This window comes from Eleutherodactylus coqui, chromosome 11 (genome assembly GCF_035609145.1).
Source record: "Eleutherodactylus coqui strain aEleCoq1 chromosome 11, aEleCoq1.hap1, whole genome shotgun sequence".
In the NCBI taxonomy this organism is placed as follows: domain Eukaryota; kingdom Metazoa; phylum Chordata; class Amphibia; order Anura; family Eleutherodactylidae; genus Eleutherodactylus; species Eleutherodactylus coqui.
This window is the reverse complement of record NC_089847.1, coordinates 129,389,881-129,404,122: the sequence shown is the minus strand read 5'-3', so window position 1 is coordinate 129,404,122 and position 14,242 is coordinate 129,389,881. Positions and strand designations below refer to the sequence as shown.

Here is a 14,242-nt window from a genome sequence, read left to right as displayed (position 1 = left end):
GAAGGCAAACAAAGTCATGCACAAAATCAATCTATACGCTCTTACCACCATTCCACTTGTGCCATATACATTATCCTACCCCTGAACAAGAATCACAAGTACTATTTATTTCCTTTTGTTAATACTTAGTGAGGCTCCTTTGGCCCTAATGACATCGGACACTCTTCATGACATTCTTTCTACTAATATCTGATACACTTCAGCTGGTATTTCCCTCCATTCATCCTGCAAATGTCTGGTGAGTTCACTTGAAGATGGATGCTGTTTATATTTCTTGACCTGATGTTCCCGTTTGGCCCAAAGATGTTCAACAGAGTTCAGGTTGGGACTCTGCGCAGAGTCCAATCGTAAAACAGTGCTGGATTTGTGACAAGGCACGTTGTCTTGTTGGCAGTATGGGCGACCATTCCCAGAGTATTACCACATTGTCGGCAGTACATTAGGGTCTAGAATGTCACGGTACTCCTACATATTCATGGTTCTTGTCACTACAACCAACCGATTAAGACCCCAAACTATAATGGAACATGCTCCATACTTGGCACAACACACTCAGGTAAAAGGCTATTCCAGATATCCTCCACACCCAGGTACCTCCATCTGATTTATCGCTCTATAGAACATTCTTCAAGTGTCCAATGAGGACGCTCCTTGTACCATTGTGGATGGGCTGATGCATCATCACTGAGGTCCCCCATTCACCAGCTGATTGTGTAGTGGATAGAGGAGAAAGTGCGGGCGCCAGCTCCCCCCCCCCCCCCCATTGAAACTCATAGGAGGGCCACTCTGCTACTGCACTTCCTGTTCCTGTTACAAGACAGCCTGTTCTGGGTAGGAAGTACAGCAGCACAGCTCTCGCACTGATTTCAATGGGAGTGGAGCTAGTGCTCGCCCTTCCTCCCCTGTCCGCTGCGGACAGATGACTGATTAGCTGATGGATGAGGAACCTGAGCAGAGGACCCCCATCAATCAACTACTGATGGCTGATCCAGACAACCCCTTTAATGACATCTCTGGCTTCCTTTAGCTGTAACACTGCGTTCCTCATCCTGTGCTTATACTGCACCTCTGGAATTGGAGCGTGCATGGTGATGTTCCCTGCTGTGCCTTTTGGAACATTGCCATCAGGCGTCGATTCTGGAAGCGTAGCACAAGCAATATACGCAACACATGGTGCCTCCAGCTCAAGGGAACCTGAGATGTCAATCAGGAGTCAACAACAAGTGATAGAGCCTGAACCGGAGTCTGCAAATGAAAACGCCTATCATAGCAGTTGCAAGTAATTTACAAACCATGTGCGCAAGATGAAAACAATGATTTGGGGGTCAGGAATAAATAAAACAGCACGCTTACAGTTGTCTGCACAGATATAGCAAATGCGAACTTGACATTTAATGAGTTCTGATAACTTATGTACTACGATGCCGTAAATTACTTTATAAAGATATGCTAGTCGTGTTAATAATGGCTTCATCCATTCATCTCCTATCTTTGGTTAGGTGTGGATTATGGTGTTAAAGGGGTTGACCAGGCGTAGAAAGACATGGCTGCTTTCCACCAAAATGCAGCGCCATCCTCGTCCATGGGGTTGGGTGCAGTATTGCAGCTTAGGTCCATTGCAGTAAGTGGGGAACTGAGTTGCAATACCAGACACAATTCCCATAGACAAAGTCTGTACTGTTTGGACAACCCCCTTAAGGACCACCCCTTTAACGTTTGGTGACAGATTTCCTTTAGCTTCAGAACAGTTTGGAATCATCACTTTCCAATGGTTCAGTGTTTTTCACTGTCTTCTTCTCCGATGCAACGAATAATAATTAGGCATACCTGATTGAAGGCTATAATATCTGATGAGCATCACCGAAATTACTCCAACAACTTCTAGCAAAGAGTGTTGTGGGCATGCTCTATGACCTGTGCAGGGAGGGAGAGGTGGTGAGCTGTGACCATCCCCTATTGTGAATGGAGGATCCTGTATATATAAGCATCACTTCTCAGTGTAATAAGTCGACTGCTGAGAAGTTTTCTCTACAAAACAGGAAGAATCAAACTATTATTAAGGTGCTTTTACACGGAACGACCTGTTGGACGCGAGATGGACAACAGGTCGCCCCAGCGATTATTGCCAGTGCATGGAGGCGGAGCCAGCCGGGGATCATTCCAGCCGGCCGGCCTCCGTTCCTGGTAAGCAGGCCTGTGTACACGGACCGATTCATCGCTTGGTTTTCTGCATTCAGAAACTGAACGAGCGAACGACCTCTTGTTTGTCGTTCAGTCGGTGCATGCATTTACACTGGATCATGGCAATCTGAATGATTCGACCCGTATACAATCACCTTTAAGCCTAGTGGTCAGTGTGAGATCTGCAGGATATTCTTTTTTTAAAAATTTTCAATGTCAATATGTATATTTAAAAAAAAAACAAAAAAAACTAAGTCACCAAAAATCCCCTCGGCTCCCCAGTTTAGCGAGAAAAATGGCTTGACAAAGTCCTTTGCATAGGACGAAACGTCGCATTTTTTGTGCTCTGCTTATGGAGTTGTTTTAAACAATAAAGATGGCTATTGGATTTTTTATCCGCTGAGGACTTCAGAATCTGTTTGATACGCTCCATCGGATGCTGCTCTCCTTGACATTTTTTCTCGGCTCCCCGGTCTGACGGCGCTCATAAGATTTTAAGACGACACGAGAATTCTGTATTGCATTCATTTATTGCACTTAAGAGCTTCCCTTCCGCACACCAAGAAGCGTAAAACAAGTCTAAAATAGCCCAAACTGATAAAATAACATTTTTCTAGAAAAGAAAACCCAATTTACAGCAATTCAAGTCTTTAATCCTCAATAGATCATCTGGAGCAGCGAGTTATGTACAGTAAGAACTTTCTTCTCTTTTAGCAAATATATCTTATATACTTATTTTACATAACCAAAATATACAGTCTAGGATAGACGTAGCAGTGACCGGTCTGGATCTATGTACACAACAGTGGCCAGTGCAGATTCAGCAGCAGCAATAACATGAGGGTGAGCAGAGCAGAATATGGAGTAATTACTGCAATGCCCTTCTATACCCCTCACCCTATATATACACACACAAGTCAGTAGTGAGACCTACACAGCAGTGCGGGAAGCATCTTAAAGGGACCGTACCACTTTTAGCTGTTTTGCTACTGGAAGCGGACGGCACTGTATTTTCTGCAGTGGCTGGGGTTGGTACTGCAGGCTGAGTCCTACTGAAATGAATGGGACTCTGTCTGCAGTACCAACCCGGGACACGTTGCAATGTACAGAGTGGTCTGCTTTCTGCAGCAAAACAGCTAGAAGTGGGACAACCCCTTTAAAAGGAACCTTGCAGGCAAAATGAATCCACTTTGTTATACCTAGTGCAGGGGCCAACAGGCTGTGCAGAGACCCTTCTTGTTAGTCATGTTATGCAACGTCCCTTGGTCCCGGTACTGGGTATAACAGAGTGCTGCTCAGATTATGTAGTGTGTTCCTTTTAAAGCAACCCTCTGGTCCAGGGCAGACAGAGATGGGTGCACCACTACTCCGATTACCTGATGCATACTGTGCATTAACAGTCTAAGACACTACATGCTGCTTTGATTGCCCAGTGATGCCTATAAGAGCAGTGCTGGCCCGTCAGAGCGGCATGTAATGTCTTAGAGTACCGATGCATGCTATGCACTGTGTATCAAGTAGTCAGGGAAGAGGTGCGGCCACCTTTGTTTGTCGAGGATCAGAGCGTTATTTTAAGGAAGCTGCATATGGGATTAAAAAAAAAGTCCTTTTTTTTCCTCCAACAACAGCGCCACCCCAGTCTATGGGCTGTGTCTGACATTGCAGTTAAAGGGGTTGTACCACAATTGCAAGTTATCTTCTATCTACAGCATAGAGGATAACTGCTGATCTGTGGGGGTCTAACTGCTGAGATCCCCGCCGATCTAGAGAAGGACTCCTTTGCCCCTCTGTGGGGGTGAATGGAGCATTTGTGGTCAACACTCCATTCATTTTCATGGGGCTGACAGAGATAGCCAAGCAGGCGACGCTCGTCTATCTTCGCAGTCTCACTGAAAGTGAATGGAGTGCCAGTGCGCTTGTGCAACCAGCACTCTATTCAGTCTCCTGCTCGCTGCAGGGGGTGCAGTAACCCCACGTTGGGGACAATGGGATCCCCGTTCTCTAGAACAGTGAGGGTCTCAGCCGTGAGACCCCCTACCGATCAACAAGTTATCCCTCTATCCCGTGGATAGGAAATATCTTGCAGTTGTGGTACAACCCATTTAAGGCCAATTCAAGTAAAAAAGGGAGTGGGTTGCAATACCCGACACAACCAAGTGAGGAGAATGGCAATATTTATGGGGAGAAAAAAAATGCAGACCTCATACAGGCTCATTAACCGTTCACCTGGAAACAGTCAGCAGTCAGGCCCTGCTAAGGTTTCCAAGATCTCTGCCCAACTGATATCCATCTTAGCCTGGATTCCCATCAGTGCTCTTTGTGTTGCTCAGCTCCTTCCTAGGAAGTTCTGGATCCGGATGAACCCAACAGATTATAATGGAGTCCGTTTGACTTCCGGCACGTCGCTGGAATTTTCCTGAACTAATGAGCGCAGCACGGTACGCCATTTCATCTGGGATTCTTTATCAGATCTGCGCTGGAGCCTTCGGCGCATATATGAAAATGGCCTTAGTGTTTGAATATTATTTTTCACATACATTTAATACATACCGTATATCAGTCCACAGATGTTCACACTGGTCCAATGGCGAGTGCAGATAATACGGCCATCGCTACCTGCCTCTAGAATCTCTTCCGAGCACAGACTGATGGATACAAGATGCCAGGACTACCCCAGCATAGCTCCATACTTTGCTTTTAGCAATACCAGTGGTACCTATCTGGGTATCGCTGTATCTCTCAAGTCTTACGAGCCCGACTAGGTTTAGGACTGTCTCAGTAGGAGGATTCTGAAGAGATGAGACAGACTTACGGTTCCAGGTGCTACATGCATAGGAGCCGTTGGGCATTCTTCATCTCCCTGGACTGGTCTGGCGTACTTCTATGGCTTGGTTTGGTAGGTCCCCGAGGACCTAACTTGATGACTGCACAATAACACCATGCATATCAAGAATCTTCCACCTCTCAGTTGCTCCTCAGGTCCATACACCGCTTGCATGTCACTCAAGGTTCCAGGTGGAATAAGCAACTTTCAAGGCTCTCCTAGTGAAGTCCATCTGCTGCCTTGTTGTGCTGTTCTTTCCAAAGAAAGTATAAGAAGAGTTAACTAAAAGGCGCATTACTCAGAGAGGTCTCCTGTGCTATAGCGCCCCGGTCAGGCACATTAAGATGAGGACATGCAGCCCTAACAGGTAGGTGAGGAACAAGTAGCGAGATTTGGATCTGGATGCCAGCAGCTTCGAGCAGTAAAGACTTCGACCATGCAGCCATCTCCGCACAGCCATGTTACAGCTCTTCATCTACAAGAAAAGTTTGGAAAAGAAAGTTGATTGATTGTTAAAGCGACTCTGCGGTCCCGGGATAAAATCTGTGCAGGGAACAGAAGGGGTTACATTACCTAGTGCTATCATTTCCTAGTTCCACCACAGATCTACCTGTTCCTGGGGCCCCACTTCATATACCCAACATGGTGGCGGTGCTTGTGCTACTATACAGTGCACCAGTAGTCAGACACTGCATGCTGCTTCCCAATTGGCCAGTGAATACGAATAGAGAATACATCTGGATCGGCCATAAGTATCATTGCAGCAATTTTAGATTTTACACTTCTTAAATGGCGCCTCAGGAACAGGCGGATCTGGGGCCAAATTGGGAAGAGTACAACAACAGATAATATAACTCTGTCCCTCTGCTCCCTGGACAAATATTGTCCAAGGACCATAGGGCTGATTTAAAAAGGGGGTGTCCCACATCTAGCTGTTTTTCTGCAGGAAGCAGACAGCTCCGTATGATACATTGCGCAGTGGCAAAGGTTGGTACTGCAGGCTGAGTCCCATTTACTTCAATAGGACCCAGCCTGCAGTACCCATCTGGGCCACTATGAAATATATGGAGCTGTCTGCTTCCTGCAGCTAAATTGCAAAGAGTCAATAATGTGCTCGGTGGCCCTTGGGGAGAGGAGGTCCATCCCTGTTCCCACTGAGTGGCAAAAACCTGGGCAGGACCTCCTCTGCAGAGGAACTTCACAGTGAGCAAACAAGGAAGTTGAGAATTAACCCCAAGAGTCATGGACAGAGCATGAAGGCAGAAACACACCAGAGCCCAAAGTCCTGATGGTACAAAAAAGGGGCTCCATTTTATGCTATGGGGCCCTCTCTTTTGCTATATGCCACTGGACAGCCACTTACTGTTCGCAGAGCTATATTCTGAGAAGGATCAATGATTAAGGCTTCCCGTTCGTCGTCTGACTCCATCTGGAGAGAGAAATCGTAGTCTCTGGAAGAGGACTTTGTTTCAAGCCTAAAACAGACAGACACAACATATTTGTAAATGAGGCCGGCGGTGCCAGGGCTGGATAATTGGGTTGCATTTGCAGACATATTACACAAGCAGATATGAAACTCGGAATGACACAGCAGAATGTTCGACAGATTTAAAGGGGTTGTTGGAGTAGAAAATGCTCTTTTTATGACGCTTTTTATAGTTGGCGGGGCACGCTATAAAACAAAAGCATACTTCTCTTCTAACCCCGTAGAAAGTTGGAAAAACTCTTTAAATGATTTGCTGGAGATTAAAAAGCAAGGCTACTTTCTTTCAAGTGAATAGGAGTGGGCTGCAGTACCACACACAGCCTCAGGGAAAGAGTGGTGCTGTCTCTGGAAGAAAGCAGCCATGTTTTTTCACTCTAATGCAACTGCTTTAAAAGGGGTACTTCCAAATAATGTCTATATCCCCCATTGAGCCCCTCTCTGGAAACCAGCAGCCGCAGGTAATATGTCTCCATAGTGAGGTCTCAGCCAGAGGTCATGTGACCTACTTATCTAGTCAGTATAGACTGTAATCTGCAGCCACAGCTTTACAGGACGCAGCAGAAGATGAGAGCACTACACCGAAACTACATTTACTGCTGACACTGCAGTATAGAGTAAGGCCTTATGTCCATGGGCGGGTTGGATTTCGCATGCATGCAGGCGCCCGCAGCAGAATCTGACCCTGCCCGTGACCGAGGACCCTGTTAACCTGTCAAGAGTCTTCTTCTGTCTGTACTGCGGCCGTGCCGGCTGGCGCACATGCGCAGTACTTTTTTTTTTCCTGCAAACTCCTGCTTTTCCGCGGAATCCGCGGCCCATCTGCAGTGTCAGCTGCTGACAGCCCGCGGATCGGAGTTCAATGCAAGCTGTCAGTGGGGGAACCGCACCGAAATGAAGCATCCAAAGATCCGCAAATCCAATCTGCATGCTTTAATTCAGGTGCGGAGGCCCAGGTTTCCCTATGGGCGTCTCGATCTGCGGTTCATCTGCCATTGCAATCCGCCCGTGGACACTGGGCCTATTTGTAGCCTCCCGATATATATGGGAAAGCTCCTCTATAAGTAACGGGGACTTATACTCTGCTGCAACACTTATTGCTCCAATACATCTTAAATAAAAAAATAAGCAACTTCACAAATATCTTATCCCTTTAACGAGGCGGCACTTTTAATTTCCCGTTCCTCTGTCCACGTAGATGTCTGCGGGTTGTTTCCTGCGGGACGAGTTGTATTTTTCAATGTTACTATTTAACGGACTGAAAAACTATTCAAAATTTCTACATTGAAAAAAAATGCAATTACCCCATCTTTGGGGAGAGGGGTCTTGTTTATGGTGTATAAACTGTGGTAACTTTATTCTGTGGGTCGGTACGCTTAGGACGATCCCAGGTTTATATAGGTTTTTTTGCTGCACTACTTTAAAAAAATTAAAAAAATATCTTTAGAAGATAATTTTTTGCCGCCATCTTCTATCCAGCGTAGCTTTTGTATCTTCCCGTTGATGCGGTTGTTTGAGGGCTCGTTTTTTGTGTAACAACATGTGGTTTCGTTGATTCTATTTTGGGGTACATAAGACTTTTTTGAGCTATTTTTTTTTTTCTTGTGGAGTTGGGGTGACCAAATAAAGTGCAATCCTGGCACTGCAGTGTATTCTTTTTCCTGACGATGTTCCCCTTGCGGGATTAATAATTTGGCACTTTGAGTGATCAGAGTTTTATAGACGCAGCGATACCAATCAAACTTATTTTTATTAGGATGATTGAAAAAGAGTCTTTAAATTTTAATATCCTTTATTTTTTTACAATAATTAAACATTTTTACTAGAGATGAGCGAGCACGCTCGGTAAAGGCAGATAATTGAGCGAGCATTGCTCTTCTCGAGTAACTGCATACTCGTCCGAGCAAATGCGGGGGTTGGGGGCGGGGGTGAGAGAGATCAATGCTCGCTCAATTATCTGCCTTTACCGAGCGACGCTCGCTCATCTCTAATTTTTCACTTATTTTTTAAGTCACCAATCTGAGCATTTAAATGTCATTATCAGAATGGAAAGCGGCTTTTAAAGGGTTAATTGCCGTGTGATCAGCATGAACACTGATTGCGACTGTTGCGGGTGGGTGTCTATCAAAAATAGCTGGCACCTGCTGTGTATGGAGTAGGCTTTACTCCTGGACCAGCTCCATACAAACTCCGTCACTGGACAGCGTACATGTATGCCCGTTGGCGTTAAGGGGTTAATTACAAATGTTCTACTGGTTTGTCATTTTGTGTATACAGCTCCTGTGCAGACCGATATAGAAACTCCAATAAAACCCCGGAGTTAAGTCCGTTCTGACTACAGAACCAGATTGCACAAGAAGTTTGGTTGTAGTCTGTATCCATGGAGCCACATTGGTCTACATAGGAGCTGTATACACACCACAGCAGTATAGGTTTTAGAGCGTACCTGTTTTCAGGTGACTTTTCGGAATAAGCTGCAGTAATTGTACATGTGGAACGACGCTTTCTGTACGTTATATGGCTTGTATCCTGCATTTTCCCCCACTTTTCCTTCTGCAGGGTGTACATCTGGTCCTCCGTCCTCTCAATAACAGGTCTCATTCATAGGGGCATATGCAATTTTGATCCATGAAAAACGCACAGCGTGCACATTTTTGGTGTGTTTTTGGTTTATATGCACAATTGTTATGCCCGTGCTGCATCTATATTCACTGCGCTTTTCATGTTCACAAGGCAGCCCAATTGATGTCCCTTTTTTCTTGCCCATGCCCATCTGAATACACCACTTTAATTCAACAGGTTCAGTCTGTATTCAGTCAGAAAATACACCTGCATGAATAGGCCCTAACTGTGTTACACACATACAGATGTAACCTCATCATACAGGAGCGTACGGCAAGATTTAGCATTGTACGTGTATTAAGAAGGAGCAGATATCTCAGCATTATCTCCTGCATTCATGTCTGTCTGCCTCTCTCTCCCCCTTCTCTCTGCATGCAGTTCAATGAGCAGGACTCATCCCCAGCTCTGCTCTCTTAGTGTCCCCTGCCAATCAGGTGAGAGCAGACAGTGGGTGTTCCCTGCCAATCAGGTGAGAGCAGACAGTGGGTGTTCCCTGCCAATCAAGTGGGAGCAGACAGTGGGTATTCCCTGCCAATCAAGTGAGAGCAGACAGTGGGTGTTCCCTGCCAATCAGGTGAGAGCAGACAGTGGGTGTTCCCTGCCAATCAGGTGAGAGCAGACAGTGGGTGTTCCCTGCCAATCAGGTGAGAGCAGACAGTGGGTGTTCCCTGCCAATCAAGTGGGAGCAGACAGTGGGTGTTCCCTGCCAATCAAGTGGGAGCAGACAGTGGGTGTTCCCTGCCAATCAAGTGGGAGCAGACAGTGGGTGTTCCCTGCCAATCAAGTGGGAGCAGACAGTGGGTGTTCCCTGCCAATCAAGTGGGAGCAGACAGTGGGTGTTCCCTGCCAATCAGGTGAGAGCAGACAGTGGGTGTTCCCTGCCAATCAGGTGAGGGCAGACAGTGGGTGTTCCCTGCCAATCAGGTGAGGGCAGACAGTGGGTGTTCCCTGCCAATCAGGTGAGGGCAGACAGTGGGTGTTCCCTGCCAATCAGGTGAGGGCAGACAGTGGGTGTTCCCTGCCAATCAGGTGAGGGCAGACAGTGGGTGTTCCCTGCCAATCAGGTGAGAGCAGACAGTGAGTGTTCCCTGCCAATCAGGTGAGAGCAGACAGTGGGTGTTCCCTGCCAATCAGGTGAGAGCAGACAGTGGGTGTTCCCTGCCAATCAGGTGAGAGCAGACAGTGGGTGTTCCCTGCCAATCAGGTGAGAGCAGACAGTGGGTAGCACTTCACCTTGAAGGGATTTTTCAGCACAAAAACCTCAGGCTGGATTTATACAAACTATTTTCACGTGTGATTTCTATCCCGCTGCGAGAAGAACAGAATTCGTCCATAAATAGAATCCATTATTTCCTGTGGGTCAATTTACATGAGTGATTTTTCGCTTGTACCGATGGTGTGAGATCGAAAAATAGCAGCACGTCTTATTTTTGGGCAATCCCGCTGCAAAATGTATCCATTATTTCCTATGGGAGCAGGAAAAAAACAATTGCATCGTACTTGCGTGCCATGTGATTTGCATGCGAGTGAGATGCATTTACCAATGTTATTATGGAAATGACACACGTATGAAAAACGCATGTAGAGCGATGCGAATCGCGTGTTAACGCCAAGATGCATCACAGATGCATGAAAATTACTGACTAAATGAGTGCAACACGGGTCATATTTCCTCTCACCTGTATATCGCATTGCTCATGTAAATACAGCAGTTCTGCCAATTATCACACTGGCTATTATACAAGCACGAGTTATTTGAACCCTCCGTGTCCATCCAATCAGGACTCTGCAAAGTTGCTTCATTCTTTTACTTTAAATACATTGGAGCAATCCAAACATCAACTACAAAAGTCTTCATACCTATATTGTAATCAACTAGTAGAGACAAACCTCTTATGATGTTGTTCGGTGAGCTGCAGCGCCTCCTCCGCCGCTTCCCTCTGGGCCTTTTCTTCTGCCAGTCTGTCAGACACTGCAGACACTTCCTGTAGTGTGGCGTAATGACGCAGTTCAGCATCTGCAAGCCTACATGCAACGGGAAACATCCATATTAATGAGACAGTTGCTGCAGCGGTACGATGCAATAGTGTAGCAGTCAGAAAACTGAAGCACAAGTCTAAATGGCGGCCACTGTAACCAATCCACATACTGACACGAATGTCGCCTATTCCATGCTACACCCAATGGCCGCTGTATTTGACATCCCCATTCAACAGTGCGTTGGATCTATTCTGGCCTTCAGAACTACCACACTTCATCATGATGTCCATTCACAGGTATCGGAGATGCAGAGTGAGCCGAGAAAACCTTCACGCTATTATTACACCTCCATCAACCTGACAGGAAGGGGTCAGCGATTCATGCTGCTTGTGCCAAATTCTGACCTCCCATCAGCACAGGGCAACAGAAATCTGGACCCATCTGACCAGGGGATGTTTTTCTGTTGGTCAGTGATACAAGTTTTGCGCTCTTTTGCCCGCTGGAGTCTCGTCTTTTCTGCTTCTCTTACACACAATGCTGCTGGTACTGGTCGATGGGTTATAATCCATCCTTGCTAAAGACGGTAAGTCCAGACACGTTAGTTGGAGCACCAGCGTTGTATTTGGCTGCAGAGACTGTTCCTCAGGATACTTCCTAACATCCTCCCCTGACCCCTTCGATGACTCGTTATTTCCATTCACTGGATGCTTTTCCCCGATCCTGCCTTTCTCTGTATACGCTCCACACCATTAAAGCCCATTTGCTCTGCACACAGCTCCTGGAGGCTCTTTTACATGCAAATGAAGATGATAAAGGGTTAATGGCCATTAACACTTTATGCAAAAAGATCGCTAAAACTTTCAATCTTTCAGTCGTTTGAAAGATTATCTTTGCTTGCAAATGGGCCTTTACATGAAAAAGTCCCTATGTGGTTGGCAGGGAGGCCCCGGCTAGTCTAGCACCGATGACTGGCCTAGTTGGAAGTCGTTCCGATCGCTGGATTCCCATCTAATGTGGATTCCCACTGAAACTGATCCACGGAAAACTTGTCACGTGATTTTATGCTGCACTTCGGGGTCACAGTGAGAATTTCTATACTGGGAAGCTCCAATCATGAGAGGGGCGGGGGGGAAAAAAAGCACATGTCAGAGCAAAATGATTGTCTACAAATGTCTGTGCCAACCCACAGGACACGGTCATTATCTGCTGCATCCTCCTCTGTTCTCGCATGCAATCCCAGCACTACAAGTCTAAATGAAAATCTCTCTCCCGCCAGAACCTCCCGAGAGGGAGACGATCTCTTCCAGCTCCGTCTCTTGACAGCATATCATTTCTCAAGGACAACCAAGAGATTGCTATATCTTTATATAATAGAAAGGGTCTCCGGAGGGAAGACGAGAGCGTTAACAAACCTTTTTCTCAGGTCAGACAGTTCGGCGTTGTCTATTTCCACCAGAACGTTTGCCCGCTCCTGGGGAGCTCCGGGAGGAACCTCCGGCAAGAGGTCATTCTGCAAGAAACCGCTAGGAGTTAGCAATGCAAGAGGCGAGCAGACCAGAGGTCAGTGGAAATAAAGAGGCTGTTGTGGATTTATCTAGAACTCTACAGAAAAAGAAACAAGTATCGAAGCGGTTGTAGAATACGGATACATTCATTCCTAGATTACAAATTACAGCCACCACAAGGAAGCCACACGAGAATAAAACCGCTCTGATCACATCTGCGTTGGGGCCTCCCTAGTGCATTCTGTCATACTTGTTGGGTAACGATGGAAATCCTGGCAGAACCTGCCGGACCCCATTATAAGCCATTGGGTTCTGTTGTACGACAGATCTGGCAGAGTGTTGTTGCTTCTGTTCTAAGCAGAAGCCGCAGTGCAAATGTGAACACGGCCTCAGGTACGTTCACACATAGTGGAAAATGCGGCGGTTTTTGCAAGTCAAAAAATGCACTAAGTGGAGCCAACGTGTAGCGATAGCAGATGAAGGGGCATAGCGATCAGCAGAGGTATCAGCAGCTGGACCCCCCAAACCTTGGACATGTGAAAAGTTTTCTTTTTTAAGGACAGATACACTTTAACATCAGTGAAAGCGCTTTGATCCACTTTGAAGCCACTGAAGACGAAAACCCTAGCAATATGCAGAAGGCACGGCCAAAGACGTTTATGGTCCAAAGTTTCCATATAGGATACCAAATAATGTCATATAATAAACCCAAGCTTTTGTGTTTTCAGATGTAACATGCGGGTTCACATGAGTGTAATAGAGGTTTGTCTAAAGTGTTCTCTTTCTCTGTGATACTAAGTTTCGCCGTAATCCGGAAGCCCACCGCTCCCATCTCCAAGACTTTCCCTGAGCCGCTCCAGTTCTCTGGAATGCGCTACCCCGTATATCCAGGATAATCTCCAACACCCACTGTTTTAAGCGTACCCTAAAAATACATCTTCAGGGAGGACAATTATTTCCCATCCATCGTGTTTCTAGATTCTCTGTCACAGCCCATGCACAGGATACCCCTCACTGCATACATATGAATGTACTTCTGCACACTGGCTGGTGATGAGCTCACATAGTATATAAGATGTTGGACCATTGTCACCCCTTTCCGCATAGACGTCCGAGCCCTCACCCCTATTGTTCCATTCATTTTATACTCCATGTAATGTCTGATTTTGTCTGTACACGTACCCTCTGATTTGCGCTGTGGGATATGTTGGCACTATATAAAGAGGATTATTATTAATACCTGGTTCGTGACTTGTGTGACCTGCAGGTCTCTCTGGAGCTTGTAATACTGATTCTGCAAGTCAGTGTATCTCATCTGAGTATCCTTCAGTCCCTGCGAGACGCTCTTCAGCTGAGCCGACAAAACCGCATTCATCTCTATAGATTCCATGGCCTAAAGAGAAGACAGAATTGACGTCACTTAATGAGCAGCAGAAGGAAGGAAGACACCTACTGATGAGGGAGAAGAATTACACTTGGAATCGCTGCGCTACTGTCTGTTAGAGTGGTTTTCCGGGACGTTACTACTGATCGGTGGGGTCCAGTGTAAGAGATCCCCGCCGATCAGCTCTTTGCTTAAGGCTCTTTTACACACAACGATTATCACTCAAAATTCGTTTAAACAAGCAAAAGAGAGCGATAATCGTT

The 14,242-nt window shown here is 46.2% G+C and overlaps 1 protein-coding gene across 2 annotated transcripts in view; it reads right to left on the bottom strand.

The window, feature by feature from the left end:
- Window positions 1-2,692: 2,692 nt before the first annotated feature.
- The window catches only part of LOC136582465 (golgin subfamily B member 1-like), a 72,688-nt gene continuing 61,138 nt past the window's right edge, over window positions 2,693-14,242 (bottom strand). For both annotated transcript variants that reach the window (XM_066583522.1, XM_066583523.1), the window contains exons 25-29: window positions 13,836-13,988; window positions 12,503-12,600; window positions 11,001-11,135; window positions 6,369-6,480; window positions 2,693-5,480 (exon numbers count right to left, since the gene is read on the bottom strand). In XM_066583522.1, the coding sequence (XP_066439619.1) occupies window positions 5,322-5,480; window positions 6,369-6,480; window positions 11,001-11,135; window positions 12,503-12,600; window positions 13,836-13,988 (657 nt within the window). In that variant the 3' untranslated portion in view covers window positions 2,693-5,321. The remainder of the gene's footprint in view (window positions 5,481-6,368; window positions 6,481-11,000; window positions 11,136-12,502; window positions 12,601-13,835; window positions 13,989-14,242) is intronic.